Genomic DNA, 24,110 nt, shown 5'->3' on the forward strand with positions numbered 1-24,110 from the left:
TGCTGTGAGTCGTGAGCTCCACACTCATGTTGAGGTCTCCTGCTGCGAGTGGTGAGCTCCACACTCATGTTGAGGTCTCCTGCTGTGAGTCGTGAACTCCACACTCATGTTGAGGTCTCCTGTTGCGGGTCGTGAGCTCCACACTCATGTTGAGGTCTCCTGTTGTGAGTCGTGAGCTCCACACTCATGTTGAGGTCTCCTGCTGTGAGTCGTGAGCTCCACACTCATGTTGAGGTCTCCTGTTGTGAGTCGTGAGCTCCACACTCATGTTGAGGTCTCCTGCTGTGAGTCGTGAGCTCCACACTCATGTTGAGGTCTCCTGCTGCGAGTCGTGAGCTCCACACTCATGTTGAGGTCTCCTGCTGCGAGTCGTGAGCTCCACACTCATGTTGAGGTCTCCTGCTGTGAGTCGTGAGCTCCACACTCATGTTGAGGTCTCCTGCTGTGAGTCGTGAGCTCCACACTCATGTTGAGGTCTCCTGCTGTGAGTCGTGAGCTCCACACTCATGTTGAGGTCTCCTGCTGAGAGTCGTGAGCTCCACACTCATGTTGAGGTCTCCTCCTGCTGCTGCCGCCACGACTACGAGAGGGCTTCAGCAGACAGAGAGTTCTCGTCGTGTTGCCATTCATCGTCAACACAGCGGTTTACTACATAGAGCGCAGTCTACCACAGTGGGTTTACTGCACTACGTATCGCTACGTGTGTTCATGGATTTATTGTGTAGTCCATTGTTTAGGTTGCATGTCCAGAATTGCACGACTGTGGCTTGTGTCTTTCATGTGTCTCTATATCGGTCTTCCCCACGTATCTCTGTGTATCACGATTGGTCTCCATACATCTCCACGTGTCTCTGTGTATCACGGTTGGTCTTCATACATCTCCAGTGTCTCTGTGTATCACGATTGGTCTCCATACATCTCCACGTGTCTCTGTGTATCACGATACGGTGAGCGCTGCACTACAACCCTAGCGACCCGGGTTCGACTTCCGCTCACGGCCAATAACAGTGACGATTATCTGAACCGGTTCTGGGCCTCCCCTAGGTCGACTCAGCCTCAAACGAGTACCTGGTGCGGTGCGTGAAAACATCGCCACTAGGGAGACAAAGGCGGCCGCCCGTGGTGCTGGCCACCCATCTCCTCGCGTGCCGTTCTGGCTTTCATAGGTGTTCGCTAACAGCACTTGCCCCTACAGTCTGTTAAGGCTATAGGGGGATCTTTGTCTTTTTTTACTAGACGGTCCACAGTTTGAACATCTCGTTTGCAAGGCGTTCCAGGGTGTCAGGCGACACACGCAAAGCATACGCGTAATGAACACGTGTACACACATGTTCATTCTACAACTCATACAGTCGACGTTTATAGAATGTAAACCAAAACAACGATGCACAGCCGAGGGCATGAATCAGACAGCGAGGGGCAATGCGCTGAACACTGCCCAGCGGTCACACGCACGGACGGGCGGTGCACAGCGCAAGGAGTTGCAGGGGGCTGGCGGCGGTGGCTACCCCAGGGTTGGTGGACCACGCACAGATGTCGTGGAACTCCCAAATCGCACACGGGCCTCGAGGGGGCGGAGTTCCCTGGCTGGCCAGAAGGTGGCACAGCGGAGTGCGGACGACGACTCCAGCTCCGACTGTCCCTTCTGTCATGGAATCGAGTGCTGCGCCTCGCGTGCTTGGGCTTTCACCCAAAACATCAAATCATCAACTGGCTGAAACCAATGTTCCTCTCTGCGCACCTTCAACTTAAACATGTTTATTTTGCCAAGTAAGGCCCCCTGAGCTATATGGCTCGTTTTCAGAAGCGACCTGGCGATCACAAATGATAGCCCAACGAAGTGGCTTATACCATGTGGATATTTATAGCAGCCAAATACTCTAAACTCGTGATGTTGATTCTAAATGTGAAGGGAACAACCGGAGGACCCTGAGAAAAATGCACGTGACCACGGAGAGAGAGAGAAACATCGCAAACTCCAAATATACAGCAGCAGCAGGCGTCAGGGTCCGGGATCGCACACACGACCTTCTGCATACCAGCTTAAATAGACGCTCCAATCGTGGTGGTGTTTCATTTAGACGCTGTCGCCTCGACAGACCTGGTCTTCACCTGAGGACGGCTGCTTGTGTTGTGGCCGAAACGTCGTGAGAATTATTTTATTATGTTTTATTTTTATTATTTTATTACAGGCGAGGTAGTTAACATCTCCTAGCCACCTTGATGTTGATGAGAGGCAGAGACACACACTCCAAATATACAGCAGCAGGCGTCAGGGTTGGGGTCGCACCCACGACCTCCTCCATACCAGGCGAGGTAGTTAACATCTCCTAGCCACCTTGATCTTGATGAGAGAGAGACACACACACTCCAAATATACAGCAGCAGGCGTCAGGGTTGGGATCGCACCCACGACCTCCTCCATACCTGGCGAGGTAGTTAACATCTCCTAGCCACCTTGATCTTGATGAGAGAGAGACACACACACTCCTAATATACAGCAGCAGGCGTCAGGGTTGGGGTCGCACCCACGACCTCCTCCATACCAGGCGAGGTAGTTAACATCTCCTAGCCACCGTGGCGCAACCCTCGTGTGTTGCGGATTGTGCCGTGCTGTGCGACGTGGTGAGCATCAAGGCTGCTGCTGCATAAACACTTCACAATAATAATGATGGTGTTGTTGTGTTGTGCAAGGGCGTGTTCACGCATGCTTCATCACGCGGGGCTCATGATTTGTATCTAACTGTAATTCAGCTTAGCGGTTATAGGGTGTCCTATGGATGGACTGATCTCCTTGGTATGGGAATGTGGAGTCTGCACCGCTGGCTCACGCTCGCCCAATGGGGGTGATTTGAGTTTGATTGGGCGGTGGCGTGGCCATGACCACGCCTTGGCGGCCGCCTTTGTCTTCCCAGGCAGTGCTGATTGTGTGCTCAAATTGCCCCTGGGACTCATTTCAGGCTGAGTTGACCTAGGGGAGCCCCAAAACGCATTCAAATTCCGGCTGCCACTGTTGATGTGTGCTGCGATTCAGGGATACGTTCCAGGCGAACGCCACACACACGCACAGACACACACACAAACACACACACAGACACACACACACGGGTGGATACTCACGAATAGGCACACATTCCCACAGACACAAACACAGACACTCACACTGACACACAAAGACACACAGACACACAGACACACAGACACACACACAGACACACACACAGACGCACACGCACGGGTGGATATTCACGAATAGACACACATTCCCACAGACACACAGACACACACACAGACACACACGCAGACACACACGGGTGGATACTCATTAATAGACACACATTCCCACAGACACACAGACACACACACAGACACACACACAGACACACACACGGGTGGACACTCATGAATAGACATATTCCCACAGACACACTGACACGCACACACGAGGGTTTATATACACGCACATAACACGGACACATGCATGCATGCACGCATACAAAATAAAAGTAAGACAGAGATTTTCAATATTGCCTTTAGCAGATTGCTGTGCCAAGTGTTGTTAGCGGGACACGTGGTGCATAGTCATAACCACTGCACCACCACTCCCCGCATGCATACAGACAGAAATCCTCCTTAAATAGTGTTACACAGACTACACACAAACACACACATACCTACACAAACGTGCATACTTACAAACGCACACTGCTACATATACATTCAGACTCACACACACACACGGAGGCACACACACACACGTACACACTATGGGGCAAGTTTGGTGACATACATGCATAAAGACCGACACACACACGCGGCAGAGTCCACGCACATCCGCAGCGCGCCTCTCCCGAGACTGCGCGCGCTGCACTCACTCGGCGTGCTCTACAGGGCGACTTACCTCGCCTGAACCAGAGTTCACATCTCACGAGTTCTTTCCCGTGGAAATACATAAAAACACACAAATCCTTGAACGCTGCGTTTCTCTACAAGCCGAGTGGTGGTGCCTCGAGCCTGGGTTCAGCCCCGGGACTGGTGGTCTTGCTTCAATAGACAAAGATAAAGACAAAGACCCCCCGTATAGCCTTTGCATACTGTTGGGGCAAGTGCTGTTAGCGAGCACCTATGAAGGCCGGCACGGCACACGAGGGGGTGGGTGGCCAGCACCACGCCCGGCCGCCTTTGTCTCCCCAGCGGCGATGTTTTTACGCACCGCATCAGGTGCTCATTAGAGGCCGAGTCGACCTAGGGGAGGCCCAGGACGGGTTCAGATAATCGTCACTGATGTTGGCCGTGAATCGAACTTGGGTCGCCGCGTTCGTAGCGCGGCGTAGCGCTGACCGCTAGACAGAAACGACGCCTCCTGCACGCGTCTGCGGCTACACGTGAACCTTGACAAGCACCGTGCAGTGCGCTCTGTGTTGTACATCTCACCAGGCCACGGGGCCTCCTGGGAGTGCAACGTTCAACATCAGCAGAACTCATAACACAGCTTGCTTGGGTTAATATGTCAATGTGTCGTTAACCCGCCACCACCCGACACAGCCAATGAGTCAGGTTTGTCACGTAAACAGAACGTGCCAATTCGTCACTAGTACAGCACAATCTGAGATTGTGTCGGGTGGTGTCGGATTAACGACACATTTATATATGTACGCGATCTAACCCAAAAATAAAACTGTATTATGGATGACATTGGTCGCGAAAGCCTTCGTGTTAAAATTAGCAGAACTCTGGACCGGTTTTGACGTATGGAGTCTCATCGGCATTCAGTCAGAAGATGTATTTATACTGCAGGAGGAATCCGATGAGATATAAAGCTTTTTTTCACTGATGTCCAGTCGGGGCACGGGGTAAGAATGTTACAACAACAAAAACACGATACGAGGGCAAAGTACAAGAAAGGTAAACAAATCACCCAACACACAAACACAATACTAAACCATCCCCATCCTGATAATTGTTTTTTTACCCTTTTATCTGGCAACAAAACTGACACATTTTTTTACAAAGAGTCATGTTTGCATAGACCACAATACCTGCAGCCATAATGCAAACAAAAAACATAACTCTGATAATATATGCACTGTCCTTAAAGTTGATTGGTCCACACCCGAGACAGCTTTCCTTAGAGCCTAGTCTACATTGGTGTTGGACCACATGACGCCAAAAGGCGCACAACTCAAAGACAATGCACCATCATAGTATGAGAGCTCGGGGTAAGCATTTACACCATCCCCATCCTATTTGGTTCTTTCAGTAAAGTCACGTGGGTATAAAATAAAAGAAATCATGACGTTTCGGGCGCAACACAAGCGTCCGTCACCAGGTGGGAAGGCATGGTCTGCTGCTGAGGCAGACTGTGTTAAAACTGTTGCGCCCGAAACGTCGTGATTGATTTTATTTTATACCTACGTGACTTTACCAAAAGAACCAAAGAGTATGGATTCCTGCAGTCACGAAAGCTTCAAATCAAGATCATCCCCATCCTACCAGGCAAAGCCCACCGAGGTATGAACTTGTTTTTCAGAAGCGACCTGGCCACAAATGACAGCTCAACAAAGTGGCCCATCATGTGGACATTTATAGCAGCAGAATAATCTAAATAATCTCAATGCATGTTTCTAAACCAATCACTGGCGGTGCATTACCAGACGTTTACCGTATAAGCAAGGACCCTCTCGGTCAGATTTGTGTCTAAGTGAAGTCGTTGGGGAAAATATTGGTTGAACGTAAAAAAAATCATCAGCAAACTGTCGTTCACATATCTCTGCAGGGATACATGTGTAGTGCCTGAAATACGCGCCACACGCGGGAGTGGGTGTAGCACGCGCAGAGCGCAGTGAGAGCAAACGAGGTCGAGGTTGTTGTTGTCGCGAGGCGTGAGGAGAAGGCCAGAGACGGGTAGGGGGCGATTAAGGACACAGGGCGCTGATTGGCTGGCAGTTGTTATTGTCTAAATGTGATGCCACGCTGTCTGAGGACAGTAACAGGTGGTAGGGGGCGATTAAGGACACACGGCGCTGATTGGCCGGGAAGTTGTTGTTGTCGCTAAGTGGCGCCGTGTTGTCTGGAAAACGTTGCAGGTGCCAGCGGGGGCTAGGGGCGTCGCGGGGGACGCCACCGATTAATTGGAGATTGATTGGCTTGGGGATTAAGAGAGGGGGTTTTGAAGCAGACGAGAGTTTGCGCCTGGGAGGAAAAGAAGAATGTTGGAGCTGAAGCAGCGGAGCCAGAAGCAGTGGAGAAGTGTAGGGTAGCAGTGGAGAAGTGTAGGGTAGCAGTGGAGAAGTGTAGGGTAGCAGTGGAGAAGTGTAGGGTAGCAGTGGAGAAGTGTAGGGTAGCAGTGGAGAAGTGTAGGGTAGCAGTGGAGAGGTATAGGGTAGCAGTGGAGAAGTGTAGGGTAGCAGTGGAGAAGTGTAGGGTAGCAGTGGAGAAGTGTAGGGTAGCAGTGGAGAAGTATAGGGTAGCAGTGGAGAGGTATAGGGTAGCAGTGGAGAGTGTAGGGTAGCAGTGGAGAAGTGTAGGGTAGCAGTGGAGAAGTGTAGGGTAGCAGTGGAGAAGTGTAGGGTAGCAGTGGAGAAGTGTAGGGTAGCAGTGGAGAAGTGTAGGGTAGCAGTGGAGAAGTGTAGGGTAGCAGTGGAGAAGTGTAGGGTAGCAGTGGAGAAGTGTAGGGTAGCAGTGGAGAAGTGTAGGGTAGCAGTGGAGAAGTGTAGGGTAGCAGTGGAGAAGTATAGGGTTGCAGTGGAGAAGTATAAGGTTGCAATGGCGAAGCCAGCAGAAGCGGCTGGAGTGTGACGGCGAAGCCAGCAGAAGCGGCTGGAGTGTGACGGCGAAGCCGGCAGAAAGCGGCTGGAGTGTGGCGGAGAAGCCGATAGAGATACGGCTGAGTGTGACGGGGGAGCCGATAAAGAGCGGCTGGACTGTGACGGGGAGAGTGGAGAGGAGAGTCGATGGAGGAGAGACGCGGAGCGAGCGAGGCCGGCGGAACGCGGCGAGCGAGCGGAGAGCGCGCGGGAGGAATGTTGATTGGTGTTGGCTGGAGGAATGTTGATCGGTATTAGCGAAATAAAGTGAGAGAGAAAAGCAAGAAGCTGTCGTGTCAAGTCGAGCACTCCACATGTGGTATTGGCGTGTGGTCTGTGTCGCCTGATGACTTGCAGGAGAACGCTCTAAATATGTTCTGTCTCACACTCGGAAAAAAATGAAAAGGCAACGCTTTTGCATTTTGTAGGCACGGCTTTGAAATAGCAGAGCACGACTTAACGCGTGGCCTCGGGGTGCCCAGGGCTCATGGTGACTACTCGCCACTGTACCAGGCAAGGCCCCCTCTCTCTCTCTCGTTTAAGATATTCATTGTGGTCGTGTCTGAGCGATACTGAGCCAGCACGGCTCACAGACGTGGGATCAAACCCTGGGACTGGGTGTTTGTCTCTCTCTCTATATTTATTTATTTATTGGAGGGTTCGTGAATGGCCGTGACACCGCTCGCTTGTGCTGCCAAATCCCGGCCCCGTCGCTAACACAACCGGCACTGATGATGGCATTGATGATGGCCTTGATGATGATGAGTTCTGAGTATTTGTCCGCTATAAATGTCCACATGATGAGCCACCTCGCCGAGCTGTAATTGTTGATGGCCAGGTAGCGTCTGAAACAGAGCGACAGAGCTCAGTGGAAAAATAAATAAATAGTTTAAATGGTTATAAAGTCTGAGTTAAATGGTTATAAAGACTGAGTCAAATGGTGACAAAGTCTTAGTTAACCGTGGCTTGATTTCAATATTCGAGCTCCCAACAGTCAACGTTTGCTGTTCAAACAGTAACATTGATATTTTAAGTGTCTATTGTTTATTTTAAAAATTCCAACTCCGCACAGCATCCTTTAAAAACAACACAAAAAACTGCACTGGCTCTGTGATAAGTGAAACTGTAGAAGAAAAAAATTGCAAACGGGAACTTTCTGAATTTTTTGTGTGTTAACCCCCGACGCTAACGAGGCCCAATTAGGTTGCTAACAACCCCCTGCAGCACGTGCTCACTGGGGGAGGGCCCGCCTTGACCACAGTTCACCTCGTTCCCTTGCACGGTGTGTTTGTGACCACGTCTTCTAGACTCATTATTTTTTGCAACACGAAACCCTTTGCTCTTGCTTATCCTGAATGCGACTCGTTTGTTTGTTTACGAAAGTGTCAAAAATCACACCGTGAAGGCCACGGTGTGATTTTTCTAAATGTTAAGGGTTAGCATGGAGACGTGCTAAGGGTTAGCATGGAGACGAAAAAAATCCATCGTCAGAGAATGGTACAGAATGAACCCACGATTTATAAACAACAAAACAAAGACAAAGATCCCCCCTTGCGTATAGCCTTAACAGACTGTAGGGGCAAGTGCTGCTACACCGCACCAGATACTCATTTGAGACTGAGTCGACCTAGGAGAGGCCCACGACTGACACAGATAATCGTCACACTGGTGTTGGCCGTGAGCGGGAATCGAACCCGGGCCCCCAGATGCATAGCGCAGCGCGCTCACCTCTACACCACCGCTCCCCACAACAACAACAACCGCCATTCGCCACTAAGTGGCGGTGACGTCACCACGACGCTTGTGCCAGGCCATGTGCACCTTGAGGCCACGTGAAGTGTCGAACGCCCGCTGGCAGGAGGTCACGGGGCAGACCCAGCAGGTGCCACGGGTCGACTGACCGAGATGACCGAGACGACTGGCTGATGCACCACTTGTGCCCCCTACTGTGCCAACTTGCTGTGCTTTAGCCACGCGGCGCTCCGCTCGTTGTTGTGAGCGTCGCTCCTCCACCCTCCGTTGTTGCTGGAGGGCGACTGCCTCCAACTTCCCAGTAGCGTCCTTCACGAGCCTCCTCCACAGAGGCCGATCTTGACACCGCTGGTACCAGTCATCGGCAAGTCCACTCAGCTCCACGTCCTCCTGGAGGCACACGCACACACACAGGCACACACACACAGGCACACACACACAGACACACACACAGGCACACACACACACACAGGCACACACACACAGGCACACACACACAGGCACACACACAGGCACACACACACACACACAGGCACACACACACAGGCACACACACACACACAGGCACAGGCACACACACAGGCACACACACACAGGCACACACACACAGGCACACACACACACACACAGGCACACACACAGGCACACACAGGCCACACACACACAGGCACACACACACAGGCACACACACACACACACAGGCACAGGCACACACACAGGCACACACACACAGGCACACACACACACAGGCACACACACACAGGCACACACACACACACAGGCACAGGCACACACACAGGCACACACACACACACAGGCACACACACACACAGGCACACACACACAGGCACACACACACACAGGCACACACACACACAGGCACACACACACACACAGGCACACACACACAGGCACACACACACACAGGCACACACACACACAGGCACACACACACAGGCACACACACACACAAAGGCACACACACACAGGCACACACACACACACAGGCACACACACACACACAGGCACACACACACAGGCACACACACACACAGGCACACACACACAGGCACACACACAGGCACACACACACACACAGGCACACACACACACAGGCACACACACACACAGGCACACACACACAGACACAGGCACACACACACAGGCACACACACACAGGCACACACACACAGGCACACACACACAGGCACACACAAACAGGCACACACACACAGGCACACACAACAGGCACACACACACACACAGGCACACACACACAGGCACACACACACACAGGCTCACAAACACACACAGACACACACACAGGCACACACACACACAGGCACACACACACACACAGGCACACACACACACACAGGCACACACACACAGGCACACACACACACAGGCACACACACACACAGACACAGGCACACACACACAGGCACACACACACAGGCACACACACACACAGGCACACACACACACAGGCACACACACACACAGGCACACACACACACAGGCACACATACACACAGGCACACACACACAGGCACACACACACACACAGGCACACACACACACAGGCACACACACACAGGCACACACACACACAGGCACACACACACACAGGCACACACACACAGGCACACACACACACAGGCACACACCACACACAGGCACACACACACACAGGCACACACACACACAGGCACACACACACACAGGCACACACACACACACAGGCACACACACACAGGCACACACACAGGCACACACACACACAGGCACACACACACACACAGGCACACACACACAGGCACACACACACACACAGGCACACACACACACAGGCGCACACACACAGGCACACACACACACAGGCACACACACACACAGGCACACACAGGCACACACACAGGCACACACACACAGGCACACACACACAGACACACACACACAGACACACACACAGGCACACACACAGGCACACACACACAGGCACACACACACACAGGCACACACACACACAGACACAGGCACACACACACACACAGGCACACACACACAGGCCAAACGATGCGCATTTCCTGCAGAAGTGTATCGCCGCTCCTTGCCTTAGGTAACCATCAACATAAGCTTGAACAGATGTGACCGGCTGACAGCAGCGGTGATTCAGTGAGAAGACAAATGTGGACCGGTTTCGATGTCATTTTGACTCATCAGGTTTTGCGTATGCACTGCGGTTGTGTGTGTGTCCGTGTTTCGCTGTGTTGTTGTTGTTCACAACCAGCACGTGTTTACACTGTAGGAGCAGGAATCCGATGAGCTGTGAAGCTCTTTTTCACAGATGTCCAGTCGGGGCGGTGAAGAACGTTACAACAACAAAGAACATGAAAAAAAACACGATAGGAGTGCAAAGCACACACAAATAAAACTCAACTTTCCCCTGATCACACCTGATAGCTCAACAAAGTGGCCCATCATTTGGGCATTTATAGCACCACAATAATCTAAATAATCTCAATGTATGTGTCTAAATGTGGAGGGAAACCCTAGAGGACCCGGAGAAAAATCCGCGCGATCACAGGGAGAACACGCAGACTCCAAATATACAGCAGCAGGCGTCAGGGTCGGGATCGAACCCACGACCTCCTGTAGACCAGGCGAGGTAGTTAACATCTCCTAGCCTTCGGGGGGGAGGGGGCACCGGTTATTAAAACACCGGATAATTGCTCATCATTATTTAAAATAGCTTATTTTTGCACATTCTTGTATGACATGTTTTTGGGTGTTATGTATATTTTGTATGAAATTGGTATACATAAACATACAAATAGACAAAAATCAATATCCCACTCGAATAAGTTACTGTATTTTCTGTACCGTACTTTTCTCTCCGATCTCGAAGACTCTACATGGGGTGTTGTGTATGCACGTGCAGTATTTTGATTAGGTTGTAAGTAGTGTATAATGTACCGTATACAATATTTAACACTGCAGTCAAGCATAGCTACTGGTTGTTTCGTCACGCACGTGGTGCCTGCCGATCGCCGGACTGGTTACGGCCTTTGGAGCGGTTTTGCCGGTACCTCCGGATAATGATGGAATCGGGATAATCGCGCAGTGCCGGATAATCGATTATCAACTGGACTGTATATGTACAGACAGTCCCCGGGTTACGGAAGACCCGACTTCGGGAAATCCGGCCTTACGGAAACGCTCCCATAAATCATGTTACAAAAAAATTCAATACGCGGAAACGTTTGCGTTAGTTACGTTAAGCGCAGCGCGGTGAGGTTGCGGGTGATTACTGCACAGCAGGCGTAAGGCGGGCAGCCTTACGCCTTGCTCGAGTTTCACTAGGATTAAGTTAAATGAAATTTATCTTGATTTTGGGTGGGAAATGTTCAGTTTCCGATATACGGACAATTCGGGTTACGGATCGTTCTCGGGAACCTAACCATTCCGTAACCCGGGGACTGCCCGTGTAGGGTTGCGCGATGACGTCAACGCGTTCGAAAAGAAAGATCGACGTCGTGACGTCACCGCGGCATACGCACATCGCGGTGACGTCAGCCCGCGCACAGAATAACAACAAGAAGCGGTGTAAAATGGCGAAAGCGGGCGCTGTGATCCTGTTCGCCGTCTTCGCGAACGCGGCATTCGTTGGCGTCAGCGCAGAGGTGAGAACGCGTGAGAGGTCAGTCGTTAAAATGGATAATCATCAGCCTTGGTTTGTTTTATTTGTTTCCCTCCTCGCCCCCGCGCTGAAATGCGCTGCCGCGTACCGTTGGACCGGTTGCGGCCTAGCGAGACCACGCTCTGGCCTGAAATGTCGGCCGGGGTTGAGGGCGACCTTAGCCGGTTAAGAGCACGGAGGCACCGGGCTTTGAGGTGGTAGTTTTTTTTACCTTTTAAAATGTTGCAATTTACCGTTTAAACAATTGCGTGGTTTAAAAAAACCCCCCACTTATTAGGATTCTAACTACGCGTGCAATGTGGTATTTGCGTGGATGTGTCACTGTGTGTGTGCGTGATTTTGGGAGCGGTGGTTAGCGCTGCGCTACGAACCCGGCGACCCGAGTTCGATTCCTGCTCGTGGCCAACACCGCTGACGATTGTCTGAACCGGTCCTGGGCCTCCCCTAGGTCGACTCGGCCTCAAATGAGAAACCTGGTGTGGTGCGTCAAAACATCACTGGGGAGACAAAGGCGGCCGGGTGTGGTGCTGGCCACCCTCCCCCCTCGAGTTTGTGCCGGCCTTCATAGGTGCTCGCTAACAGCACTTGCCCCAACAGTCTGTTACAGGCTATACTGGGGGTGGGGTGAGGGGGTCTTGGTTCGTTGATGAGCGTTAAAGGATTCTACATCTCGTGCCGAAAAGCGTCAACAATGCGCCCTTGCCATCCTCGCCTCGTGCCGCAAAGCCAAGCAGGCGCTGGGTTCTTCGCAGGCTTCGTGGAGGATGCTCTGCCTGCTGTGCCTTGTACCTCGATGCCGCCCACCTGATGCTATTGCTTCATCAATCCACCCCCACTGACAGGCATTGGTATGGGTTTAAGAAAAAAAAACAATCTCTCACGGCATCAGAAGGTCTTCTCGTCCAGCAGTGAATTATGAAAGGGGATGCGGCGGCATGTGCGTGTGTTGGTGTACTGCGGGTTCTGCTCAAGCGCAATGTGCAGTGCCCGCTACGCGTTTGGTGATGTGCGCGATTCGTGTTACCGGTTGGCCATTATTTAACCATGGGGAGTGTGCACTTGTGAGATTGTCTCCTCCTTTAATCAGGCGAGTGCCCAGCCACGTTCAATTGTCTCTTGAATCTAATATTAAAGTCCTCGATTAAAACTCGCCGGAGCACATTGAGATCCTGCGTGTGGCGTTATTAACGCCCGCTACTCAACCGGCTGAGAATACATTGCAATCTTAGTGTGTTTTTTAATTCGCGTTATTTGATTGACTGGGTGGGATCACGTTGAGTTTTTGTGTTCTCTTGTGATTCATCATTCGATTTTCTTTATTATAGCCGGGTGAGTGGCATAAAGCATAGCTATCGTCGAATAATGTGTTGGTGTTATTCATGTAACCAGGTAAGATTATATTAAAATGCATTATCTTCCAGAGTTGACATCTTTATATAACCGTCTAAGAGTTTTGATGTCGTGGTCTATTGAACTGAGAGTACACGAGCAGGTCCTCATCATCATCGGCCATGGCAATCAACAGTTGGATGAACGCCTCCCCACCACGATCCTCGGAATAAATTTCCAACGAAGCGCCTGCACACAACTGATTTGACCACTCCATCTCCTCGGTGATCTTGCTCTTAGGAATCGTTCCATCCTTGGCTGTCACCGCAATTGCTTCCGAATAAATGTTCCTACTTTATTTAACCAGGTGGGCAGGTCATTGAAATTCATGAAGCTCTTACGTTGATTGACAACTTTTATTTAACCACGTGAGAAGAGCGATTTGAGATTGATTTCTGAAATCAATGGCATCCTCAATTTAATCAGAGGTATGAACCCACGCAAACTCACTCACGTGTTGTGATTGATAGCATATTAAACAGGTGAGAGGCATATGGAGATTTATCTCAATAATTTGTGGAAATAATTGGTGTGCTTTAACCAGGTAAGAGCCCAACGAGCGTCGATGTGCTCTGATATCACTGGGTGAAGACTTCATTGAGATATAAACTTAAGTAATAAATTTTTTCTCATCTCTTCGATGATTGATGACCATTATTTAACTCGATGAGAAGCCGTTATTAGTTCTGTTATGTCGTCCGTGTCCTTTGAGTTGAATTATCTCCAGGATGAATAACGGCACATTGAGATTCATTATCTCAAAAAATATTTACTTTACTTGACCATGAGACCCCATCTGGATTCGTATTTTTGCGATTGAGGTCTATTTTGTAAACAGGTGAAAGGTCATTGAGGTTAATTGTCTCTGCTGATTGAAGTCATTGATTTAGCCAGGTGAGAGATTATTGAGAAGCATTACCTCTCGTGATTCACGTCCTGCATTCAGCAATGTGAGAGGGCATTCTCTGTCTGTCGTGATATTATTTCTACAGCGTAATCACTTTTTGGGAAACTGCGGGCTTGGGCAGGACACGTCGTTAGAAGGGATGATGCGCCAGCAGGCGAGAACAATGACGGAGTGGCAGCGAAGAGAGGCAACGATGCCCCCAGGGGTGTTGTGGCGATGGAGCGATGAAATCAGCTGTTGTGTGCGGTTGCTTGGTGGGATCTCACATCACAGGGCCCCATGGCTCTCGCCTCGGGGAGCCTTCATCAAGCAGTGGATTCATCATGGCTGGTGGCCAGGAGATGTGGACTACCTCGCCTGGTACACGAGAGGTCGTGGGTTCGATCCCCACCCTGACGCCTGCTGCTGTATATTTGGAGTTTGCGTGTCTCTCTCTCTCTCATCATCATCACGGTGGCCAGGAGATGTTCATTACCTCGTCTGGTACGCAGGAGGTCGTGGGTTCGATCCTGACCCTGACGCCTGCTGCGTATATTTGGAGTTTTTTTTCCGGGTCATGTTTTTCCCTCCGCATTTAGAATCAACATGCGCTTATAGTGTTTGACTGATGTAAATTTCCGCACAATAAGCCATTTCGTTGAGCTATCATTTATAGCCAGGTTGATTCTCAAAAGAGCTATAAATCTCAGTATGTTTTAATTGGTAAATGAAAAAAAAAATTTTGTTAAAATGTTAGAACCTATTAAGAGTCAGTAGCTTTTAAATGAGTGATGGTTTTTTAGGCAGGTAATAATCCATCATCTCTTAAATAATTATAATCGGCATCCTTAATTTAACCATGCATAAGCCAATTGAGATCCATTGTCCCTTTTGCAAGCAAGGTCTGTGCAAACCCTTGATAGTGGCATAAATTGAATTCTCTCTGGTAGCTTGCAACGACTATTGTGTGCCAATGATGATGTCACATGCTCTTTAACAGCCTCATCACATCAGACTCAACAGCTGTGAACTGCGCAAATTGCCAAAATGGTTCGCTGTGTAATACTGTGCCCTCTTAATATTTTTCACGCAATGCATTGAAGTGCAAATCCTTGTTGGGCATCGTCTTAGTCCATCATCGTTGCTTTGCATTGGATAAAATGAGTCCTGTCACCAGCGAGGTCGCCATAAATGCACCCAATCTCATCAGATCTCAGACGGCAAACGGGGTTGAACCTGGTTAAGTGTGTACGTATGTCAACCCTGCTCATCGGAAGTACGGGTTGAATGTCCACCAGAGCTTGGCAAGTGTTGTAGGCTGCGAGCTTGATTGGAAGTGGTGAGAGTCTTGAGTGTTTTCCCCTCGTATGCATGGGTGTTCTTCGGCCTCGTCAAGTCTGGAAATGTATTGGGTGGATGACCACCAGTAAACATACCCGGTGTCGTAGGCGTGGGCCTGTGAGCTGATCCGAGATGGTGATCGGAGATGGCAGTCCAGCAACGAGTTTGGTCCACAGATAGATTTAGTGCACTCGCTACTGTGAGTCTGTGGATTAAATTTATCTATGGAGCTTTGAACATCGCCCCCGCCTCGTGTGTGTGGCCAGTTTCCTCCCACATGGAGCCAAACGCTCATTCATGACGTTTATCAAACGTCACAATGCTGGACTCTCTTGAGAACGAGTTTTGCGACTTAATTGGAATATATAATCAGCCTAATACTTATTATTATTACTATGAGTCTTATATAATACTTGCCATCCGATGGAAAGGCCAGCCACGTCACGTTCCCGTGACCAGCGCAGCGTTGTCAACATTGGCGCTCACGAGACTACATTTGATGACAACACTTGGAAGTGTTTGGATAAACTTGACCCACCACGGTTAATGATTACAATTTCCATTGCTGGCTCGGGATCAGCAGTGGAAAGTCAATGACACCCTGAGGTCATTCGTGGGGCATGGCGACACTGAAAAGCCTTGTTTTTTTTGCGCGTATTCATAATGCTTACGATCACATCAACTGGAATACGCCCGGTCTCATCATCGCAACAGCTCAGCAGGTTTGAGCCGCGATAGTACTTGGGATGAGCGACCACCGTACCAAAAAAAACAGAGTATTGGCTGCTGCAGGTCTCTGTTGTCAGCAGGGGATAGTGCAGAAAACAATCATTCTATTGTATCTCTTGTCCCAGCAGTGGGTTGACAGGCTGACTATACATGTAGTGGTGTACGTGCGTACGTCACCGCGTGCCTGTATTACGTATTACGCGATTGCTTTCAAATGATTTAGGTCTGTAGGAAGTTGTGCAAGTGCGTTTGTCTGCTCATTTCATGTCATGCACTTACAGGGGGCTTCAGGGTTCCTGCAATTATTCGCGAAAACAGCATTCTGTGCCAGACATGGGCTTTAGTGTGAAAATGTGTCAGCGTGTAGCCCTAATCAAATTAAGCATTATAATAAGAGAGAATACTTTGGCCCTCCTAGCTATTGAAAGTGCGCTGGGCGTTTGTTGTGGTCAGGTATGGTCAAATAATCGCCCTCTACCTGCATGGGGTTGTGAGGCCCTCGTCCATAGTGACAAAAGGGTTCAACCTGAAGGTCGTGAGTTCAAATCCCAGTTAAGGATCGGCTCAGCCCATCATCCATTCCTCCTGGATGTGTAAAATTAGAACCGCTTTGTGGGATTTCAGCAGTCGTTCTCTTATGGAGAGGCTGGTCCCTGACACGGTAATGTGTAATTTCTTCTTCTGGCTGCTTTGAGCAGGGAAACACTGACATTGATTGTGGGATGATGATGATGATAATGGTGACATTAATCAATGTGATGATGAAAATGGTTGTAAAGATTGCAGCTGATTTGATCTTGTTGATTGTGATGGTAATACCATTACTAGTGGTGGTAAGAATGATAATGCTTGTCATGTTCATGATGAAATATTTTACATTTACATGACGACAATATACATGAATGTGATGATGATAATTGTTAATAAATTAATGATGCTGATTATGAAGGCGATGGGAATGATGCAATGATGATAAAAATGGTAGGGGTTTAAAAATGATTGTATAACGTACACTGACATGATATTGACTGACGTGAAATTATGATGCTGATAATGGTAATCGTGATGCTAATTTAATGATGATTTCACTCTTGTTGTTGTTGTTACAGAGCAATGCTCAAATCAACGTGCTGGTGCAATCGCTCAACCAGTCCCGGCAGTTTGAGGTGAGACCACTCTTCATTGCGTTTCATTAACACTGGCACAGTTGGTGTGACACACTCTTCATCCACCTCCATCCCAATTAGCCAGCCACCACCCACAGGCACACGGCAAAGCAGAACAAAAATACCAAGGTGCCTCTGCTCTGCCTTCTAGACTGATGGGGGCAAGTGGTGTTAGTGTGCGTCTATTAAGTCTGGTCGAGCACGTTGGTTAGGGGTTGTGGTGTGGCCAGCAACACAACAACAATAACCACCAACAACAATAACCACAGTTGCGTGAGCTACAGGAGGCTTGAGCTGCTCGAGATGGGGATATTTGTTTTGACGATTGCTCCCAATGACTGTCACAGACACAGAACCACAGACCACTAATTCCTTGGTTCAAGCTGCCGAGTGTCTCTCTCAACCCTTTGCCGTTCCGATGACGTACGTGCACATCATAAAACTGAAACCGGAAGAAAAATCAAATAACTTTAATCGGTGCCGAGGCTCCCACAAGGCCATGCGGGAGGGCGTGTGGCACAGTTTGGCACCGGCTATCGTAGAATGGCCGCGGTCGTGTCGCTTCGGTCCTCCGTGGTGAGTGGCGTCTTAAAAAACAACGGCGCTACTATGCTTCTTGCACAGGTCTGAGAACAGGAAAGGAGTTGAGCGATTTGTAACGGCCAGGTCAGAGCCTCTAAGCCACTGGGGGACATTGCTCATTCTCATGATGACAGGCTCCATTTTATACAAAAAAAGTATATGTAGATTGACCACTACCAGTGTATGACTACTGGTCTATTGCTGTAGTCAGAAGGTTGTAGATTCAAATCCAAGTCGATGATGAAGTTGATCTATCATTCATACGTGATAATGAAAATAACTTTCAGCCCTTTGTCAATACATTGCTGAGTAAAGGCCTTCCCATGCTGTGGGAATTAAACTCGGGCTACTAGGGTTGGGGGGTGCTAACCACTGCAGCACCACTCCCTCAATCATTCCTTGGGGGTAGAAAAATATAGTACCACAATACACAGTGGGGATTGTCTTGACAAGTTATAGATTAAACAAACTTCAAGTCTGCTTCCATCCCTACTCATTTTTATTTGTTGCTCCGTAGTGAAAATTCAATATTCCTATAGCAGAGGACACGATATCAACAAAAAACCCTCGCTGACTTCCTGAAAACGGGCGCCTCCTCATATCCAACCTAAAAGGACGATGACGATGATGATTTTGAACAGCACGATGAAGGTGACGGGGTATCTTGAGTCCCCAACCAGGATTTGTCTTCTCTGCCGATTGTGAGTCAAGCTCTTTCAACTCAATCACTGTCTGGGCTGAACATTTTTTCATCACATTTGAAAAAGAAAAAAAAGGCTTCTCACGTGTTTTTGTTCCCGCAAGTCACTTAATCCAGTCAGCGTTGGTACTTGGCAGCGCCCGAGCGAACCCACTCACGTGGGGCTGTCAACTCGTTTTGAAACGTTAATACCGAATTTAAAAAATATAATTGCAGATGTATTTATTTTTCCCCCCCACCACTTGGGGCTGAGAGACAACACCTGGGGCTGTGAGGCACGTACAAAGACAAAGATCCCCCATATGGCCTTAACAGACTGTTGGGGCAAGTGCTATTAGTGAGTAGCACCGATGATGACCGGCAAGGCACACGAGGGGGTGGGTGGCCAGCACTGCACCCGGCCGCCTTTGTCTACTTCGTGGTGACGTTTACTCGTTGAAGGCCGAGTCGACCTAGGAGAGGGCCAGGACTGGTTCAGATAATCATCACTGGTGTTGGCCACAAGCGCGGCGCGCTAACCGCTACACTACCGCTCCCCACGGAGGCACACGCACGCACACGTGCATATCGCAGCTCGGAATAAGAATAGACGATGAGAAAACGGCTCCCGTTCAGCAGTGGAATGCACTTAAATATTGTCCTTGGCACAGTCAATTTGTGTCCATTAGTGTAGTTCATTGGTTATAAATTAGCAGGACATCTCATGGTGTTGGCTCACAGTGTTATGCTGAGTTTATTTACGTGTGGGGAATACCTCTTTGTGTGTGTTTGCATCTTTGTGGGTGGCCAGAAAGCCTTAGCAGCCTCCTTTAACTTGCAAACAAAAGTTTGATCCCGTTAACGGTCACTCGGTGAATGACCGAAGCGTGCAATCAGGTCGTAAGTAAGGATGTTGTTCCCAATATTTGGATTAAATCGATCAAAAAGTTTCCCGGCTTTAAAATTTCAGATAATGCAAATTTTGTATTGCTTCTGATCGAAACGGAAATGTGATGTCACGGGAAGCAATTCCACTCGAATGATGTCACTTTTTGTGCTCTTCTTGCTGATAGTTCAAGTTCATATATTAGGTATAGCCCTGTGAGCCATTCGGCTCTTGAATTGGGTGCAACCGCAACAAACAAAAAACAAAAACATGAACAAGAAAACATCTTAAAGTGACTATGTGACTAAGTGCAAACAGAAATTCCAAGAAAAGACAGCAAAATATTGCAGAAAAAGCACCGTACACCAACACTGTGTGCAAAATAGAGGAGTCACATGGCCATCACAGTTGTTCGCACGAAGATGTTCTAAACGATGGCGCAGCGAAACGTTTCAATCTCAAACTCATCCCTCGTGTAGAGAGCTTTTTATTTTTTGCGAATGCAATTTGATTCCTATCGTGCTACCAGCATCCGGTCCCGAGAAGAGGTGTTTATGTAGCAGAGCAGTGCATCACCCAAGGTTGGCGATTCACTGGAGGAAGGTGATATCACGGGAGTACTCCTCGGACCCTTTTATCCACACTTTTCATTTGGCCCATAGTAAAATACTATTTTTAGAACTTGAATTTTGCCAGGTTAACGCTTTCCCGTTCCGAAGGCGTACGTGCGCACGTACCCGCATTCGAACCCAGGCTCTCAGTAGTGCTCTCTCCGAGACTGTAATCGCTCAGCCACTTGGCCACCTCTGTACCGTTGGCTGAAAGGACCCCGTGATGTCATTAGCTAGTTTAACGAGAGAACATTGTGTGTGACTGGTGGCAGATTGTAAAATTTTGCAGCAAATTTGTAAACGGAGAACGATGGCGCAGCGGTTCACGCACTCCGCGATAAACCCAACAGCCCAAATTGGATTCCCAACCGTGACAAACATCAGCGAGGAATTATATCGAAACCATTTCCTTAACGAAGGGGGCTTCGTTAATATAGGCACTTGTGCATCATTCTTATGTCATCTGGCCGGCGGGCGCCAGTGGTCAGAGCACTCGACTCGCAATCCGAAGGTCAAAAGTTCAATTCCTGCTCGGACCCAGCTCTGCCCGACATCATAATTTTCCTTTATTTCTCATCTCTTTGATCTTGTGGGCTGTTGAGGCGTAACCATTGCCAACAACCGGATGTCTCAAACTTCTGCTCTGCCCTTTGCTTCATCTTTCAATTGCGAGACCGCTTCCATCCCATCCGGCGTTTGATGTCTGACGTCCATTTAGATTGTGGCCTTTCTCTTCCCCTGCCACCTCCCAAGTGTTGCCTGCGATCACCAGCCCTCCACACCCGCCTTCCATTCATCCCAAATATCAGCAGGCCTTGATTATTTATCTCTGTGAACGCAATTTTATTCCTATTGTGCTACCAGCATCCGTTCCCGAGAAGAGGTGTTTATTTATCAGAGCAGTGCATCACCCAACGTTTGCGATTCCCTGGAGGAAGGTGATATCACGGGAGTACTCCTCAGATCCTTTCAATTGTCGTCTTCTCTACACTTTTCATGTGGCCCATAGTAAAATACAATTTTATAACTCGAATTTTGCCAGGTTAGGCATGGACTAGCCCCCACCATAGGAACGTGGACTTGTCACAGCTGGAACAGGGCTGCTTAACGTAAGATGGCTCCATTCGAGCAGGGAGTCGGGACGAGACGCCGGTTTCGCTCGTTGCAGGCCCAGTGGACGCACGCGTGATTTCATCAGGGACTCGAGTACAGTAGTTCCCCGGTTAACGTTTCTAATCCGCTTTACACGAAAACTACTGTTCACCGAAATATCTGTTAATCGAATCTAGGAATTAGCTGTAAAACGCATTAATTCGTTCCAAGACCATTTGATACGTAGGCACTTGCGACAGATTATTCATGATAACGTTTTTTTTGGATTAGATCGCATAAATATAAATGTATCGTGAACCCACCACTACCCGACAGAACCCAATTTAGTGAGGTTTGTCACATTAACGGAATGTGCCAATCGGTTACCGATTCAACACACCGGTGTGTGTTGGAGAGTAAATCCACAACATTTACAATTTTAGTACCGTGTCATTTCGCTGGTAATTGCATCCAACGACACAGTACTCGAATTGTAAATGTTGTGGATTTACTCTCCAACACAGCGGTGGGCTGAAGTCGTCACTAATTGGCGCGCGTTGTTTACGTGACAAACCTTGTTGTAAGCGGCTGTGTCGGGTGTTGACAGGTTAACGACACGTTGATATTCACACGATCTAACCCAGATAAAAAACGTTCGAAAACGATCGTGAGTTGACCTGTTTGACCCCTAAAAAATAGTTTCTAACATTTAAACACTCATTAATAATAAATGAACATTACAAGAACATACTGACGTATTAATATTAATAGAAACATCGTTAAATAATTAATAAATAGAGCATAACAGTTACTGTCTTGGGCTAAGAAGTTGGCTGGCTTAATGGGGTTGCAGGATACATTGAGGTAGGAGAAGATGTATTTTTGGAAGGAGCGTCTCCATCCATTCGAACCTCTGGAGGTCCAGAACTGCTGGCTCCAGATGTCGATGGCTCCAATCTTGGCCTCTTTCTCAAGAAACCGTCAAGATTTGTCTGCTGTGCCTCCTTCGCTCCTCTCCATTCACAACTTTTTGAAGGAGGGCATAAATTGGCGTCGCTGATTGGCTGAGGGATTGGCCGAAATTGGCGACCCGCGTGCATAACGTAAACATTCCATTAGACAAAATGTTATCGTCAGTCGAAACCATGGGGGTTCCTATGGGAGGCGAAACGTTGACCGACAAACCATTAACCGATGTCACTCGTTAACCGAGGGACTACTGTACATTGAAGGACTTAGCAGAGCCAGCGGTGAATGTTCCAGAGATTGAATAACGGCAGCGGGGAGAAGGAAGAGGGAGGCCACAGGAGCGTCACGAGAATTTCAGTCTCGCTTCTAAAATTGGCTCTGAAAGTGCAGTTAAATTGCTCGCTCCGTCCTGGGAGTCTAAATTGTCAAAACTCAGGCTCAAGCGAGCGTGGGCTCACGTGCGCTGAGCCAAACGTTGACATTTTTACATTCTGCCAGCGGTCTTCAGCATTGCGACAAACACCAGCGTACCTTTTACAACATAACGATCACCAAGGTCATCATTGCTATCATCAACTCCCCACGAGAACATGTTAATCACCACTCTGGCCATAACGACAACGTGTTATCACCACTGCTATCATCTTCACCACTGAAAGCAGACTGGCCCTTTTCTTTGTGCACAAGGTAAGGTCTTTATTCCACGGCACGGGTCCACACTCTGGTTCTCGCTCTCTCCCGCAACGTCCCGAACTCCGCCTCCCGCTCCCTCTTTTTAACCTCCTCCTGGCTCTGCACTTCCTCGCCCTCCGTCTCCACCAATCATCCCTCTCTTACCCTCACCTGGCCTAACCGTCTCACCTGACGCTCACCCAACCCTCCAGCTCTTTTCCATTTTGAACATTCCGACCAATCCTTTTGCCGCCCGTGCCCTAACCGATGGGAGCGTGGAGTGTTTGCTCCGCCCTTCTTGATTACTCTGGTCCCAGGGATCGTGTGGGACAATCACCACACCACAACAATGCGGCAAAAAGCCATTGTCATGCTGCAATGTTATGCTTCCAAGCCTCTGCTCCCCATCTTCACCAATCCATACCAGCCTGGCGCACCGTGGGAAAATAACCCCCCGAGGCCCTCATCCAGAATTAGGGCTGTGTGCACCGCTCTCCAAAGTGTTATTCGGGTTGCACCACACTACTACGTGTTGAATTGCGCAATGCCCGACGTTTTGCCCCACGTGCTGGGAGCCTCTTCAAGATCCGTGTCTATGTGTGTACATCCCCGTGCAGCATCTGAGAACGGCACTTCTGGCTCCAGAACGCACGCAAGCATAATGAGCTCAGTGTCTTCTCGTGACAAATTACAGCGGTAAATATTTGAGCCGGTCCCGAGCCTCGCCGCGGTCGACCCAACCTTAAATGAGTACCTGGAGCGGGGTGTATAAACATCGGCGCACGGGGGAGACAAAGGCAGCAAAGGTGTGGTGTTACCACCCGCCCACGAGTGTGTCCCGTCGGCC

The 24,110-nt window shown here is 49.2% G+C and overlaps 1 protein-coding gene across 1 annotated transcript in view; it reads left to right on the plus strand.

Moving 5' to 3' along the window:
- The first annotated feature begins 12,122 nt into the window (after window positions 1-12,122).
- Window positions 12,123-24,110, plus strand: part of GINM1 (glycosylated integral membrane protein 1) — a 34,240-nt gene continuing 22,252 nt past the window's right edge. The window contains exons 1-2 of the mRNA XM_061574913.1: window positions 12,123-12,244; window positions 17,716-17,772. Of these exons, the coding sequence (XP_061430897.1) occupies window positions 12,173-12,244; window positions 17,716-17,772 (129 nt within the window). The 5' untranslated portion in view covers window positions 12,123-12,172. The remainder of the gene's footprint in view (window positions 12,245-17,715; window positions 17,773-24,110) is intronic.

This window comes from Lethenteron reissneri, chromosome 56, assembly GCF_015708825.2.
Source record: "Lethenteron reissneri isolate LAM-NWPU_2019-01 chromosome 56, ASM1570882v1, whole genome shotgun sequence".
Lineage (NCBI taxonomy): Eukaryota > Metazoa > Chordata > Hyperoartia > Petromyzontiformes > Petromyzontidae > Lethenteron > Lethenteron reissneri.